Source organism: Stegodyphus dumicola, chromosome 4, assembly GCF_044657685.1.
Source record: "Stegodyphus dumicola isolate Sdum_Otavi_A_Nest chromosome 4, ASM4465768v1".
In the NCBI taxonomy this organism is placed as follows: Eukaryota; Metazoa; Arthropoda; class Arachnida; order Araneae; family Eresidae; genus Stegodyphus; species Stegodyphus dumicola.
The window spans coordinates 10,252,241-10,270,301 of NC_140771.1; the positions used below are offsets into that span (position 1 = coordinate 10,252,241).

Genomic DNA, 18,061 nt, shown 5'->3' on the forward strand with positions numbered 1-18,061 from the left:
AAGCACGTTAAGTCCGTGTCGTCTGTTAATTATATTCTTTTCAAGGGTCTTTTACACCCTCTGTGCGAGAATCAACACTTAGTTATCATCACTTAGGTATCAACACTTAGAATCAACACTTAAGTACATCTAGTTAATATTTTATGATTGATAATCGCGCTAGATCTTGCACATTAACGCAAAAATGCTTCTATTTAAGCATTTTCCTTCTTATCTAAAAATAATAAGGAAATTCTCTTACCGCAAGTATAGGTACACTGGTGCAGAGAAAAATGCTCCATATCGAAGATATAGGTGATTTCATTGATCTCTTTTCCTGTCTGTAAAGGGAATGTAAAACACGAGGAAAATTAATGGGAGTTTAAGCAGAAATACTATAAAATTATTGACAAATTTTGTGTATAAGCAGTCCGATTCTTTGAGATAAAATGAATTTTTTTCGCCAATTCAAAACTCGGAGTTGACGGCAAAACGACACTGAAGTTCAGTCACCAACTGAATTCACTATTGTATTAAGAGTTTCAAATCTAAACAAATGGCAGATTCCTTAGGCTTAGTACCACTTAAACAACTTTTAAATTGTTGACAATTCTACAACTATTGCATGTAGATTAACGAAAGGCATAAAGCCTTTAACAGGAACACGAGAAAACAATAACTCAAGCACTTTTCAAGCAAAAACTGCAAAATTTACCAACATATAAGAATAAAAAGACCGAGCTCACCGACCCAGGTAACAGAGTATACACACATATGTGTATATATATATTTATACATATCTGTATATATATATATATATATGTTATATATATATATATATATATATATATATATATATATGTAATACGTATATATGTTAAATATAAAAAAAAAAAATACGATGACTTTGCTCTGAGAGAACAGGCAACCTATAATTAACTTTCCGCATTTTCAGGTTCTTTCCCCTAGACCAGTACTTTCAAGAACATTCTGGCATTTTACATAACTGCTAGTATAAATGCAGAATGCGTTCCATTTTTTCGTCAGACTGCGTTTATTTTCTGCTTGCTCCCGCCTTGCAAATACCTCCTCGTTTTGCTTCCCCGTCTAAAGTGCCTGCGTTTTAAATTGAAGAATCAATGTAAATAGAAACTTATCATATTTCAATTATGATTGGATAAACATCTATAGAGATGATTTTATATGCGTGGAAATAAAGACTGGAAATTCTTCAAGTTTCTGTTTTGTTATCTTTATCTGTAAGCGTTCTCTCTCAGCTACGTCGATTGCAAGCTGATTCTTCTTCTATGTTTCCCAGAAATATGACATATATATATATATATATTTGTAATAATAAAATTCCATAGTCAAGATTACACTTAAAATTCTAACTGTATGTTCTTTTCATTTTTAATGGCGACGGTCTCTTATTTGAAAGTACGTGGAATTAAATTCACAGCCCGTAGTCAAGTTGTTTTTCCCGCTTTTTCTACACGTACAGTTATAGAATGGTCTGGAAATATTTAAAGCGAACTGGATTGGCTGATGAGGCTGACGTCATTTCCTGGAAGCTCCGCCTTTCCAGAGGCTATAAAAGGACTCGCAAAGGAATATTGGGGGCTTTTTCTTAAATGTCACGATGCAGTTAACTTCATACAAAAAGTTATTAGTAATTCTTTTTATTTACTCCGGATATCTGATTTTGTAACTGCTATTTCTGCTGAATAATAATAAATAGATCCTGTTGTTTAAAACTTATCGTCTGATAATTTAAGCTACGACTACATTTTATGATTTTTCACCAATCTTTTATTCTGGACAAAAGCTGGTGCATCATATATATATATATATATATATATATATATATATATATATATGTATATATTTTTTAGGTCGGCAGGTTGAAACCAAAAGGGAAATGCACAATTACATGTTATAGCAGTCTCATATAAAAAATTTCAACATTCAGAGGCTAGTCGTTTTTGAGTTATGCGAGATACATGCATACGTACGTACAGACGTCATGAAAAAATCCATTTTACAATCCATTTTGAGAGAAATGTTCTTTATTCTGTCCGGACGTATAGATGTCACGCAAAAACATTAGTCAAATGGATTCGAGAGCGATAAAAATGAATATTTTCATTGAAATATGATACCGAAATATTTCACGATAACAATACTTCTTCTACTTTGTACAAGGAAGTAAAAATCAAGTAATTTAGTAGCAAAGTTAGAAAGTTTTTATCGAAAACGACGCATTAAATTTACTTCTTTTTAACATAAATCAGTAGTTTGTAAGGTATTTCTCCCGCCTTCTTAGCATGCCTTCATAGTGTGGTAGTCTGCATGCTGGTCGCGCATTCCAGATGTCCGTGGTTCGATTCCCGGCGAAGGCGTTGTTCATTTTTCATCTCTCTTGTTTTCAAAAAATACCTAATGTCTCTACAGTGGCACCCGAACTAAAAGGGTGGTCAATGATAATTCTTCACACCCAGGATTTGGCGACTGTGTTCCCTAAAACACCAATCGCCCTTTAACCCTTTAAAAGTGAGGAATATATAAGGTATTTCTCCAGCTTTCGTAGTGTAAGTAAGATAAATGCACAAATTTATGTATAATTGCGAACATTATTTTTACAAACATATTAATACTTTAATGGGACATAGTTATACTCAGCAGTTAGAAAATCTTAAATATCTGCTTTTTTACGCCCGATTGCATTTAAAAGGCGCAAGCACGTCGTAAACAAATCTTCACTTCGTTAACAAATTAGACAGAGAAAAACCCTTCGTTAACAAGTTAAATAAATACATATAAGTTATAATTTCTTTTTTGAAAAGGTGTACAAGTAAGAAAGCCATCAGAAAAATGCTTTTTTCGTCAGTTTGCCAGTGTATTATCCTTATCCCACAAATCAGTATCCCCATAGGATCGTGGGAACAATATGATTTTCGAAAGCCTAATCTTAAGCCAAATTTATAAATTTATGTTCTTTCGTATTTCGCCAATTATACTTTCTTAATTCACTGGGGAATTCCTTCCCTTGCTTTCTTTCTTCCTCTTTCCTCTTCTTTGTATAATAATTTACAAATCAACAGCTCCCGTTAGTTTAAGCTAGTCTTCATTAATTATGTTTTCATGTTACATAGTTCGGATTACTTTTGTCACATTGTATAGTGGTTAGGGTTCCGACTGCTATACCAAAGGACCCGGGTTCGATTCCCGGAGATGGCATGATCATGACTGTCCGTCCCTTCGTAGGAGGCAAAGGTTCCCCAAGTATTAAGTGCCTCCATTATAAAGTGACCACCGCTTCTGGCCTTAGTAGTTGCCAACGTCTATGATGATGACCTGTGCCCGCCATTGGAAAAGAAATAACTTGTCCCTGAAAAGCTGACACAGAAATGTGACAATTTTTCAGTTTTTCAGTATCCATTTAAGTTTTAATTAAAGCAGTAATTCTCAAGCTTAATTATAAATATATTCCCAAGGGCCAGGACCACTTGAATATAACAAATGCTGAAACACCTACGTGCCTGTAGCTACTAAATATGTTGCAGTTTCACGGTAAATTGCTTAGAAACTGATATAGCGTAGTGGTCGGCACGCTCGGCTCGTATTCGAGATGTCCGCGGTTCGAGTCCCGGCGAGGTCGTTGCTCATTTTTCATCCCACCTGCTTTAAAAAATAACCTAATGACTCTACAGTGTCGCACGAACTAAAAGGGTGGTGGATGATGGTTCTCCGCCTCCAGGATTTGGCGATTGAGTACCCTAAACCACTGTCGCCCTTTTAAAAGGGGGCGTATATAAGGTGTTTCTCCCGCCTTCTTAGCATGCCTTTCTGGTGTAGTAGTCAGCAAGCTCGGCGCGTACTCGAGAGGTCTGTGGTTCGAGTTCTGGTGAGGGCGTTGCTCATTTTTCATCTCACCTTCTTTAAAAAATAAGATAATGACTTTACAGTGCGATACGGCGAAGAAAAAAGACATAACGAAAATGTATAACAAAAATGTATTATTGGAGGCAATTTAACTAAAGGTTATATTCTCAAAATCCATCTTGCAGAAAGCTCTCATCATATCTAGCATAATATCACTTCTAGAAATTATACATCAGAAAGTTTAAGAAATCACACTGTTATTAGCCGATGTCATAATTTGTAAATGAAAAATTAAATTCATCAAGCAATAATTAAATTTTGCGCCAGCCAAAAAAGTATGCATTTATAATTTGTTTTTATTAGGCGCGTATCCGGAATTTAACAACAGCTTAGATGATCGGCTAGTTCTGATATTTATTTTCTTCGAAGTTGTTATATTTATAATGTGCTTAATATATAACATCAAAGGTTTATCTAGAGGTAAACGACGTGCCAAAGATAAACCCGTCTTCTAGTCAAAATTAACAATTTAAAATACTTCCTGAGAAAAATTTACCTTTTTTGTTTGCTCTTTCGTCTTCTGGATATCATATTCAAGCAAGTAAGTAGCATAATAAATTATATCAGCCGTTGACATACTCATGATAAAACCTGAAATGAGTAAAATTTTGTTGTTAGAAATATGTCTCTTATCTCTCGCATCATGTCAATTAATACTGACAAGGCATTAGTTATTTACCGAGAGTAGCAAATTACTGTTGCCAGTCTTGCGAGAGAAGTTCTTTAGTTTATAATTGTACGTTATGCTTGAGAAAGAAACTAAGAAAGAGACTTAAGAATACGTATTAAAAATAATAAACTTAATTCAAGGTTGATGTTTAATAACCTAACAGCAGCTAAGTACATGAAAATACTGAAATTTAACAGTCTTTCCTGAATTTAATTGCCTCAAGAAATATCTATATATGATTTAAAAAAATTTTTTTTTATGTATAATATATTTATTTTTCTAAAACATGCTTGCTAACACTTTCCAGTAATAACCTTCTGCAAAGGGAGTTAGCAATTATGTGTATTACAGTAAGGAAGAAATTACATACGAAGTTTTTTGTCGCAGTTAGTCATTTTAAAAGATATATATATATATATATATATGTGTGTGTAATAATAAAATTCCATAGTCAAGAATACACTTAAAATTCTAACTGTTTGTTCTTTTCATTTTTAATGGCGACGGTCTCTTATTTGAAAGTACGTGGAATTAAATACACAGCCCCGTAGTCACGTTGTTTTTCCCGCCTTTTCTACACGTACAGTTATAGAATGTTCTGGAGATATATAAAGCTAACTGGAATGGCTGACGAGGCTGACGTCATTTCTTGGAAGCTCTGCCTTTCCAGAGGCTATAAAAGGACTCGCAGAGGAATATCGGGGTCTTTTCTTTATGTAACGATGCAGTAAACTTCATACAAAATGTTATTAGTAATTCTTTTTTATTTATTCCGGAAATATGATTTTTTGTAACTGCTATTTCTCCTGACCAATAATAAATGGATCCTGTTTTTTAAACTTATCGTCTGATAATTTAAGCTACGACTTCATCTATATTTCTTCACCAATCTATTTATTCCGGACAAAAGCTGGTACATCATATATATATATATATATATATTTTCTATACAGGAAATCAATTTTGTATAAAGAAGAAATAGGACGTAATCTAAATTTTCTCGAACCCGAATCTTAAACGTTTCTGCAATTCTTCACGTAAAGTAATATAAAAAACAACTCTCGCTTGTATTAGAATTTTAATTAAAGCTAAATTTTCAATCAGCATTTTACAAACAATTTAGGAATACACTTTTTAAAAATATATCTGTTTGTTAAGAAGATGTAAACGAATTTTAGTAAAAAGTGACTACCGTACCGGTGAGTTCAGATTCGAACCCCGGAGAAGGCATGAATGTTTGTTAACGTATAGTGTCTGTGCGACATTGGGGCACTCTAAGTATGCGGCGAGTGGAATGTCCTCTTGAGAGGTGGGTGGTAGGGAAAGGGGGTGAAGATCCTCTGAACCGTCCGCGGAGAGGGATGCGGTGAAACATACATACATTCATGCAGATTTTTTATTATTAGCCCAAAGCGGCGGTATCCCAGAAGAGCTATTAGCTTCGAAATGGTATTTTGCGTTATTTCACTATAAATGTCCGTTTCACTTTTCAAATTGCTGCCACCAAATATTATGCTACTATATTAAAGACATTAAATAATAAAGAATCTGCATCAATGTATGCTTGTTCCTCGTATTGTCAAAAAACGACGGTACATAGAGCCATCAGATTTTGAATAACGTAATGCTTTACCCGAATATGGGCAGCTAGAAGTCCTATATTCGAAATTTTTTTATTATCTATTTCATATTTTGTAAAACTTTGACTAAATTTTGATTAAGAAACTCAACGATTTCAAAGAGAGCAATGGCAATCTGTTCAAACAATTGCATTTTTATCTCCAGCGCGCGAGACTGTCTATCGGATATTCTATCGAAAATATATGCTGTTTTTAACTATTTTTAGATATTGCTGTTGAATGGAATTTTATGTGGTTTAAGTGCGAAGAAAATGATATTTAATAAATAAAGGCAACATACAAACCGTTAAAAAAACGCCCCTTTGGGCGTAATATAAAATCTGAAAGCTTTCAGATTTTATTTTATGTTATTTTAATTTCTTTAAATATAATACAGGGGGATAATATTTGGTGGTAAGAATTTAAAAACTGATTCGTCGTTTATAGAGAAACGCCACAAAATGCCGTTTTGAGATTAAAAGCCCTTCCAGGCTTCCGCGCTTTTGTGCTAATAAATGTGAATTCATACACGGCAATATTTAGAGATTATATATGAATTGCAATAACACATTTAGAATACATATGAAATTTAGCATCTGTTAGATCAAAAGGTGCTACTTTGGTAGACGGTTGCACGGATTTTGGCGAGATATTTTTTAGCGAGTGATACAGCTTATGGTACACCCATTGCTGGACAAGTTATTTATGGTAACCGATACTTCGTTGTCATTTTATTTAAAAAATAATGCGTTTTATTATGCATAAATTTCGTGTTTTAAATATTATTTATGGCTTCTAAATATTAAAAATCAATTAAATTTTGCATTTTTATTTGAAATAAAAATTTTGTTGTTTATGGTATTTTATATAATTTTATGTTGTTCATGATGTAATCAATGACGTCACTTTACTGTAAAAGTTATTGGTTTTAATATCTATAAAGTTATTATTTATGGCTGTTAAATATTAAAATACAATTTAATTTTGCATTTTTTTTGAAAAATGATTTTATTATGTATGATTTTTTAAATAATTTTAATTCTATGCGTGATTTAATCAGCTCCCTGATTGGTTACTGAATATTTGTGCATTACCGCGCCTTTTTTAAATTTTATTATTCATCTCTTCGAATTTCTTAGATCTCATAGAGAACGGATATGTCCTTTTCGAACATTAATATTGTTATTGATAAATACCAAGAATTATCGGTATCGGAATAAAAAAATTGTCCTTTGAGACCTTATTTTGGCCAACCTGGCTTTCCTAGTCAAAGATTTATTTATAAATTGTTACAAGGCTCAGAGGAAATTAATTTTAAATTTTTGGAGGAAACCTCGCTAATTGCTTCTTCAATGAAATGCGAGAAATGTGGATCATAGATGAAGATTGTTAAAAGAGCCGATTCCGAGGACGGCAGTATATGGTATTGTGGTTACGGTGGAAGAAATAACCGCTGTAATGGGTGAAAAAAAGAATTAGACAATTCCTCCTTTTTTACCGGCAGTAAACTTCTAATTGCGGTCATTTTAGCTCTTGTGTACGAAGCGTTCTTATTTTATTATTTTAAAGTATTTGAATTTAAGTAAAATTTTAATTCTTTTAAACGTTGGTATGATGGTTTTTAATTCGATATTCAGTTTAAGTAATATTTTAATCCAATTAAACGTTGGCGCAATGTTTTTATAGCGGTGTTTTCATTCTATTTCTTTGCTATATGAAAGTAATAATTTAACCTTACTTTAGTATTTTATACTCGTTGTAAGTGTATTTATTTACATTTGCCTGCCATCTTAAAAAGGAAAGTTTTCAACAAAAAATTAATTCATTATTTTTAACGATATTTATGATTTTAAAGTTTCGAATAATTTACTATGCGTAAAATACGTAAAAACAGCGTTTTTCAAGATGGCTGATGATTGTAAAAACCGTACCAACAATTGCGCCAAAGTAAATCGTTAAAAATCCGTACAACCGTCTACCAAAGTAGCACCGATCAAAATATAATATGCAATTTCATATTTAGATATGATCTAAATATTATAATGCAATATCATGATATCAATATCATCATAGATAGAATCTAACCATGATACGAAATTATGATATGCAGCATCATATTTAGATCGTATCTTTAGGTAGAACTGGAAACTCAAGGTAAGTAACACACTTATAGAATCAATCACGATACTTTTTGATTATTATAAAAATAGAAATAAATTCTGAGGAGAAATTATTAAGTTCAGAGCAATAGTAAATACGTAATACTATAAAGCAGAAATACTGGATTAAGAGCTAAATTTGATGAGATCTTTAACTTACGAAAAATCTATTCCAAAAAATATTCCTGTTTGCTTACAAACTGGTGAAATTCGAAGTGTGATATTTATTATTATTCATTTCCGCGTTTTTATCTAAATCTATCGCTTAGATATGAATGAAAAGAAAAGGGAAATCAATTATGAAATTATGAATTTCCAACAACAATTCGTAAACAAATATTTGTTTATCTCGAACAAAAAAATCATATTGTTTAAAGATTATTGCTGTTTGTCACGGATAACTTCTTATCTTAAAGCTTTTTATGTGTTTTAGTTATTTACTTATCATGAATGCAAAGTTAGTCCACATATTACTTTATTTTAGTGAATCCAGTTAAGAAAGAACTTGACAATGTTTTCCTTAAAAAATGGCAAAATACCGCACGAAGCATTTATGATCGCCTCATTTGTTGTTTGTCACCTGTGAAAAACACAAAAAGACAATTTTTCCTGTGGAAAGCTTATAGGGTAATTTCTCTCTCCTTCCAGCACGTCTTCTTGGTGTAACGGTAGCATACTCAGTGCGTATTCGAGAGGTCAAAGTTGGAGTCGGGAAAGGGCATTGGTCATTTTTCATGTTTCCTACTTCAATAAAACCTAATGACTCAACAAGCTTCGAATTTCCGATACACAGTCTCGCGCGCTGGAGATAAAAATATTTTTCTGTACAACGTTGCCATGGCCCGCTTTGAAATCCTTGAGTTCGTTAAACAAAAATTCGTTAAAGATTTACAAAATATGAAATCGATAATAAAACAAATTTCAAATCTGGGTATTGTTGCTTTATCATAATTGCGAGAACATACATACATTTATGTAGATTCTTCATTATTTAATTTCTTTAAATATGATACAAGGCGATAATATTTAGTGGCAAAAATTTGAAAAATTAAACAACGCTTGTACTGAATCAAAGCAAAATGCCAAAATGAAATTAATAGTCCTTCTGTGCAAATTGTCATTTTGGACTAAAATTTCTGAAAGTTTTGAGATTTGAACGGTCATCCAAGAGTTTTTGTTAAGGTGCTTTATGCTCGCACTGAGCTCGCAGTCTACCAGCCTGTTGTTACACTCCTTTCCTGTTAACCCATTTTCTTTTTGTCTTTTTAGCTTTGTTATTTAGCACCATTTTCTTCTCACTTACGCCATACACAATTCAACAGCAAAATTACAAAAATTTTCAAAGCAGCATAGCAGTACACGTTTAAAATTCTCGATGCAGCGTTAAGTGTTAGTATACATTATTCTTTTTTTTTTTTTTTTTTCCCGGCCTTTCCCTCAAGTCCTCATACCAATTTTCAGTTTGCTTGCTAAGTTGGCTTTACAAAAACTTTCTTTTATCTTTCCATTATTAACATTTTATGTCTTTACTTTACTTATTAAATATCATGTTCTTGGTGCTTAAGCCACGCAAAATTCGATCCAACAGCAAAATAACAAAATAATTAAAAATAGCATATCTTTAGAATTTCTCCATAGAAAGACCTGTGCACTGGAGTTAAAAACATTTTATTCCGTACAGTGTTGCCATTGCTCGCATTGAAATCATCGAGTTTGTTAATCAAAAATTCGTCAATTTCATATTTTGTAAATCTTATGAAATAGATAATAAAACAAATTCGAAATTCGAATTAGATCTTCCAGGTGCCTGTATTCAAGTGGAGGACTACTTTATTGAAAATTGGATGGCTCTAGGTACCGTTGTTCTTTTTTACAATTCAAAAAACATACATATATTCATGCAGATTCTTCATAATTTAATTTCTTTAAATATAATAATGGACGATATTATTGGGTGGCAACAATTTGAAAAGTGATACAACGCATTTAAGTGTTTGGACGTAAAATGCCATTTCGAGACTAATATCCCATTCGGGATTAACGATCTTCTTGGGCTAAGTTCAAATAAAAGGAATGGGTAGCAAGCATTCAAAATTAAACAAATTAAAAGAATTATATTTTAGTCTTATGTATTTTTTGATTTTTTAATAACGCTATTTTCATATCTCAGACTAAAACAGATACTAGAAAAGAAAGACTGTGCTTAAGAGATGTCAGTGGAAAATATAGGCCATAAGCAAGCCGCCAATTGCCGCCATATTTTTTTTTTGAAAGATTCATTGAGTGGCATAAGATACCCACTTTAGAATATAACTAGCTGTTACCATAATGCATTGCAATGTTACTTGAAAGAAAGTGTTTGCGTTTTAATTCTGTTATGAAATTATTTCTTTTATGCGTATTTTGCACATTACGATTGGCTTGTGTCACCTGAACCAAGGTCGATAATGGTTCGTATGGTGAAGTTAATTCTGGCAATTTCACTTTTCCATCCATGCAGTACATTCCTGTTGCTTCATTCTTAAATTTGAGGGTTCTGTAACACATGCAAAATTTATCCATCTTTCCTACGACCATACTTGGTTGAACACTGTAATCACGATCCCGTATCTGAGGACAAATTTCCGGAACCGACCGCTGGCGGTAGGAGACCGGGGGTTTGATCTAAAGATGCGGGTGCCGAGGGAGGGGGTTCGCCTTGTCTCCCTCAGTTTAGCATCGGCCTCCTCGTGGCGCTCGCTGGTAACTATGTCGGCTTCAGCTGGCATAGGTTAACGGTGCTGGACAAACATCCTTTGGAATCGACTGGGTGGGATTTCCGGAACCGACCACTTGTGGGAGGAGACCCGGGGTTCTTCCAGACAACTGGCTGGACTTGTGCTCAGAGAGCTTCGATTTCTTGGGTAAATGAACCATCTTTACAGGAAAAGACTAGGGCCATCGTTTATTCGGTGGTGGTTCAGGCTTGGCAGGGACCGTACTGGTACTGTCTTGTCTGTGACCTTGGCTGTGGAGACGTTACATAGTCAGACATCGAAGATCAACCGAGGAAGATTGGCTCCCGCCGGTCGGCCCAGAGGGACGGTGATGTCTGACTTGTATCTTTAATCTTGTGAATTAATTCTAGTACTGTGAGAGGGAGTGGTGCCCCGATCGTGGGAAAGTATTTTTGTTGTACTAGCCGGGGGTTGAGGATCGGCCCTGTGGATCTTTTCGCGATGGTCGCCCGTCGGCTTTCTTCCGTCGGTGAACTTGTCTAGGGAATTTACATCCCTCTGTACCGAGCGGCGAGTGGTGGCGTTCCCTCCGGTAGTCTCTGGAGTCTCAGTTCTACAAACCTTGAAAAGGGAGATCTTAGAACCTTCCAGGGCAAGGGCTCCGAGTTCGGCGTTCATGCTCATGTTCATGTAATCATAATCAGCATCGTAATGGAATGCACAGAGATTTAAATTAGCCTGCAATGTTCGTGTGGATCTAGCAGTGCGTACTCGAACGTTTTCCAATCCTGCTTTTCGTAGCTCGTCTGTTTCAGACGAACGGACTTGAGCAGTGCGTTCTCGAACGTCTTTTAGTCTTGCTTCCCGTTGCTCGCTTGTTTCTGAAGCTCGTGATGGCTATTTCGTTCGCACTTGAGGTGTAGATCGATCAATCGATTTTTGTTTTGGTTGCATAATTGGTTTCGCTGCGAAAGTAATGCTTTGGAATGACTATTACATATTAACTTTCAAAAAGGAAAGTATGTGCTTGTGATGCAATAACACATATGTTAATGCTTAAAATACACACTTAAAATATTTTAATTATGGGCAGTGGCACCACATTTCTCTGAAATAGCCGAATTTTTTTTAAAATTAAATTCGAGACAAATTAATATATATCTGCCATTTCCCGAGTGGTAACATAATTGGTCCAAAGGGGCTTTGGTCCTGAAGGAGTATTGTTTTCGTTTTGCGATTTTGCGTTGAATCACTCTGAATGTCCGTTTCACTTTTCAAACTGTTGCCACCAAATATTATCGTCCTGTGTTATATTTGAACAAATTAAATAAGGAATTGTGCATAAATGTACGTATATTTCTCGCATTGTTACAATGCGAATTTGAATCCAAAATTCGATGGCTCTACGTAGAACCATCGAATTTTGAATGACTTAATTCTCCTACGAATATGAGCATGTGGAATTTATGGGCATGTCCAATTTGAAATTTGGAATTTGTTTTATGATCGATTTCATATTTTATAAAACTTTAACGAATTTTTGAGTAACAAACTCAACGATTCAAAAGCGAGCAATGACAACACTCTGCGGGGGGGGGGAACCTTTTTATCTTCAGGGCGCAGAACTGTGTATTGGAAATTCTAAAGATATGCTCATTTCAAAATTATTTTGCGACATTGCTATTGAACTGAATTTTATGGCAAAGAACATGGTATTTAATAAATAAAGGTAACACACAAAACGTTAAAAAAACGCCCATTTGGACGTAATTTAAAATCTGAAACCTTTCAGTTTAAAAAAATATTTTTTTTATATCTTCTGATTAAATTTGAAAAAAATATATATCTTACGCTTTGCAGAGTGAAAATGCAAAGCTTTTAAATCCCTGAGTTTTTTAATGAAAAGTTCTTTAAATTAGAATAAAATATAAAGAATACGGATCCCATGGGGTGGGTTTTTGAGAAGTGCTGTGCAGACAGTGACCTTTTTCTTCTTTTCAAGGTCGAGTGTGGCAAGTTTCATAAAGATCGGAATTAAGCTATAGATTTGTATAAACGACAAACAAACATTGATTATTACATCCAGAGACTACTATCAATCTCTCAGTGTGTTTGGTTGTCCTTTAATAATTCCGTCACTTTTATAGCTATCGTCACCAAACTTTCTACTATTATTTTTTGGGTTTTGGAAAAGGCCGACGTCCACTTTTTCCCCCAAAAAAGTAGCTGCAATCAGAGATATTAATTAAAAACTCGGAAAAACGATCATTTTCGCCCTCATTTTTCCGAGTGGCAGCAGTCTCGTAAGCTGGAGATGAAAATGTGTTTTATTCGGAAAGTTGTTGCCATTGCTCGCTTTCAAATACTAGAGTTTGTTAATAAAAAGTTTTACGATGAAATAAAAATAACATTGCCAAACATTAAATACATCATTCCCGACTCCAAAAACTGGTGGGAAGCCATTTCGACTATTCCCATCTTCGGACGACTTTAATCAGCCAATATACTAATTAAAAACTCTGAAAGCGCTCATTTTCGCTCTCATGTTTCCGAGTGGCAACAGTCTCGCGCGTTGGAGATAAAAATGATTTATTTCGCAAAAAGTGTTGTTACTGCTCGCTTTTAAATCGTAGAGTTTGTTAATCAAACATTTTTAAGTTTTACAAAATCTATATGTAAAGATGAATGTTTGTTTGTTCGCGTTATTGATTTCTGATTAATTATGATCCATTTTTTTGCCACATTTAATCGACTAACATTGAATTTAAATGAAATATTGGATGGAAGGTGAGCTTCCATAACCATTTGATTAGAAAGACGAAAATCATTCAAAATTGCGTGCCATTGTTGCTGAAATAATAAGACAGAATTAGCTTATTTTTCTATGGGAATTTTTTGTATGGGTTCCATATCGCATCAGACATAAAAATGTATCACTATGAATCACATTTTTTGCATCGTTATTAGAGAAGGATTACAGCGGCATCGTTCTCTCTGTTGTTAAATGCATTACTCTAAGTTATCTGCCATCGAATAATTCCGATAGTTATTTCTAAATTCAAACTGAATTTTCATAACTGATATTTCCATGTGGTAATGGAATAACTATTAACAGAGTGTGGAAGCTTAAAAGCAGAAAATGCTAATTTAAACAAAGTTACCGTCTTTTATCTAATTAAAAGATGAATAAAATTACGACTATTTCAGATAGTTTTGTAAGAAACATTGATTTAAATATTAAATGTCTTTACATCACTTCGATGTCAAAATATTAGAACTTGAAATTTTTTTAAATGCCAGTTGTGTAGTACTATGAAGAGAGAGAATGCGCACCATAGAAGTCTCCTCTACCTAAGGCTACGTAACGCAGGGGTGTACCGTCTTTTGCTGCTCCAAGGTAGCTCGCAAACTCAAATTTTTCTGCAATCTGTAACATAAAAGAAAGCAAGTTAAAAGGAGATATTTCTTACAAAATACACTAGTGTGCAAAACTTAAGCCACAGTTTCATTTTTCGATATACGACCGTGAAATTGTTAGAAAGGGCTTTTGGCATCATACAATGAAAAGCCAACTCGGTAGAAAAATGATTATATATGCAAATATCAACAACCGACGGGTATGTCAGAAACGCAAGTTGTCAGCCCTCGTAGTGCAAGGCAAGCTAACAACAAAAGAAGACGCATTTTCAGGCCTTCTTCTGTAAGTTAAAATGAGATTATACACTCTACACCACACACACACACAAACATACAAAAAGGGGGTATAATTTTTTATCCTCGTTCTACTGGTCTGATTGTCGAAATTTAACTTGCGTTTTCCATGTCTCGAAACCGCGACTTAAAATATATATTAGATTTATATATAATATTCTTCTAACATAGGTATTTAGACACAAAATCGTACTTTTCCTGAAATACCATACCCATTTTTTTTCCATATTTCGATTCTACGACTCAAATTATGCCAAACTGTTAAGTTTTGTAAAAATTGCACGTGAAGTTTTTAAAAAATTAGCTCTCAAAATTTTAGCTCCTCCATGTTAGCTGAATTTAAATACATTTATTAATATTTCTTTTTTTTTATTAAACTTATTTGATTATTCCTTTAACATTTCGAAATTAATTTCATTCCAAGTAAAATTCACCAATTTTTTATTATTTATTTTTAAAATTTGTATTTTTAGATAATCTTTATAAATCTTTCGGAAAAAAAAATTCAATTATAACCTATAAAATTTTACTATCACCTTAAAGTAGATATATTCCTAAGCATACCTACAAAAATGAGGGTTTTTTATTTAAAATTTCCTAAGATATACGTGAATTTACACGTTGGCACGTTTTAAAATTTGGCATATTTGTTATAAACGATAATAACGCCAAATGTGGTTTACGCACTTTGTTAAAATTATTTGAAGTTATGAACGATGAACTTTTTTCCTGTCTTGTACAATGAAAAAAAGGGAAGGAAAATAGGCTGCTATAAATTAAGAAGTTTGCCAGGTGAATAATTCTTGGCGCAAACTAAAAAATGCGCCAAGATAAATTAAAAAAAATTCCATAAATCTTTCACCAAATTACCAAATTTAATATCTAAGCATAATTGGAGTCGTACAATTGAAATATGGAAAGAAATTTGTATATTATTTCAGAAAAAGTTGGATTTTGTGTCAAAATACCTATGTTAGAACAATGTTACATGTAAATCTAATATATACCTTAAGTCGTGGTTTCGAGATATAAAAAACGCAAGTTAAATTTCAGCAATCGGTCCAGTGGAACGGAAGATATAGAAGTGTCCCACCCTTTTTTTAGTGCAAGGTGTACGTGCAATATGGCTACAAGAAAACATCTGGACGCCTTTACACGTGGTGGAAGGATTAGCAAGTTTGGGGATGGGCGTAGTTTGACGTTTGTCGCCCAAGAGTTTGGAATTGATAAAAGGGTTGTTTCACGAGCTTGAAAAAGCCTTCAAACAACAGGTATAGCAGTAAGAAAGGTTGTTGGTGGTGGAATCAAGAAACACAGCGGTGAGTCGCGACCGATATATCGTTCTGAAAGCAAAAGGAGATCAAAACCGGACAGTGGGCAACAATTTTTGCATTTGTGCACTGCACCCGGATGATAAGTGTCCCAGTTCGTAGCAAGATTATTTCATAAAGTTGGCATATTCACTCGCCATCCTGAACGCTGGATACCATTGACAGCAGCCATCAGGGGCATCGTTGTAGTGTAGGAAACGCAAAGAAGGCGCCAGAGAGGTAGGAACATGCTTTCATCCCACTAACACCGGGAAAAGAGCCGTCCAGACGGTATAGTGGTTAGGGTAGCCTGACTGTGATACCGAAGAGCCCGGGTACCCTAACCACGAGGGTTCGAATCCCGGAGAAAGGCATGGATGTAAAAATTGTCTGTTCCTTCATAAGAGGCAAAGTTGGCCCATCTATTAGGAGCCTCCATAATAAAGAGACCACCAAATCTGGCCTTAGGAGTGGACGATGCCGGTAGAGGCACGTACTCGTCTTTAGGGGAAAGAATCACGGAACGAAACCGTTGGAGTGGTCTTTGCGTGGTTATATGGAGAGGCATGATGATAACAGACGGACGGAGCGCCACATTTTCGACTAAGGTTCACTTATCGGAGATCATTACTGTAATGACATTATCCTCCTCCACGTGAGTCAGGGGGCCATTGGTCCCGCCTTTGTGTTTATGGATGACAATGCATAAGCTACGCAGAACGTATGCTGCTGAGAGGCTTATGAAAAATGATGTTATCTAAAAAATGGATTACCCAGCATGCTTCCCTGATTTCAATCTCTCCTTGGGCAATGCATCGAAAGAAGGGACGCAACGTGGGCTTACTTTTTAAAAGAAATCGGCTCGTATTCGCGTTGCACATGGGGAAAACCACGAAAAGGCCAATGTAACGAGCTGGTTCTCGATGGGACTGTAACCCCAGAACGAACTATCAGTATTCAGCAGCTTTCCCCACTCTGCCGCTGGTAGGCTCTAAAATGATATTATTATCTTTGCTGCAGAAAAAAAAAAACTAATTCAGCAAAAATATTTTTAAATTATTAAAACTAGTAGTGTTTTGATAAAGTATTTTTTCCACCATTGCTAGACTATAAAGATCTAAACTACAATTATGCAAAGAAACACTGAGAGAAATATATGATTGCTAATTAAATTTGCATCATTTGCATATCTTTGAAAACAAAATATTTTAGCAATTTTATTTTGTTAATTGTATTATCAAGGGTATATAATAATATTTCAAGAAAAATAAACACATAATTTAGATATAATGAAAGGTTAAATGAAAATGTGTGGTACACTTACCTCGTGTTTTTTGTAGGTAGATAAAAGTGACTTCACGTTATAAACAGCTCTACCCCACAGATTCTAAAAGAATGCAAAATTAAGAAACGGGAAAGAATTGTTATGAACATGTGTAAAAAATTTTTTTAAATTGTGCGTTGATTTAAATTTAGACAATTTCAATATGTTCACCAATAGACAAATGAGGAAGATATCTAAAATACTTCTGTTTGTCTATCTTAAAATAACTCAGATAGCATGAATTAAAAGTAGTTGTTTATCGAACAGACCTTTTTTTTTTCCTTCAGATGTAATTTAAGATTAACTCCTTGAAATACAATAGTATGAGTTTATTGAAATAAATTCAAAAGTCTTTACAGAAAGCATAATATTAAATATCCTCGGGGCATTTTACTACATCAAATTGAAGGGTAATGTTGTTTTTGGGATAAAACTGCTGAATTTTGTTGTTTAAGATATCAGTTCTCAAAATTCTTTAAATTAATTTTAATCCTTCTTAAAATTCTTTAAATTGTTAATACAGTCAGTAAACATTTCATAACATTTTCAAGACATTCAAGTGCAGGACACTTGGCCAAATTTTCAGCAGCTATAAGCTTGAGATGAAATTTTATTTTAATGGAAACAATA

The 18,061-nt window shown here is 34.0% G+C and overlaps 1 protein-coding gene across 1 annotated transcript in view; it reads right to left on the bottom strand.

The window, feature by feature from the left end:
- LOC118187687 (SEC14-like protein 2) overlaps positions 1-18,061 on the bottom strand; it is a 70,165-nt gene that overhangs the window by 23,384 nt on the left and 28,720 nt on the right. The window contains exons 5-8 of the mRNA XM_035357961.2: positions 17,432-17,494; positions 14,420-14,513; positions 4,418-4,512; positions 242-320 (exon numbers count right to left, since the gene is read on the bottom strand). Coding sequence (XP_035213852.1) covers positions 242-320; positions 4,418-4,512; positions 14,420-14,513; positions 17,432-17,494 — 331 coding nt within the window. The remainder of the gene's footprint in view (positions 1-241; positions 321-4,417; positions 4,513-14,419; positions 14,514-17,431; positions 17,495-18,061) is intronic.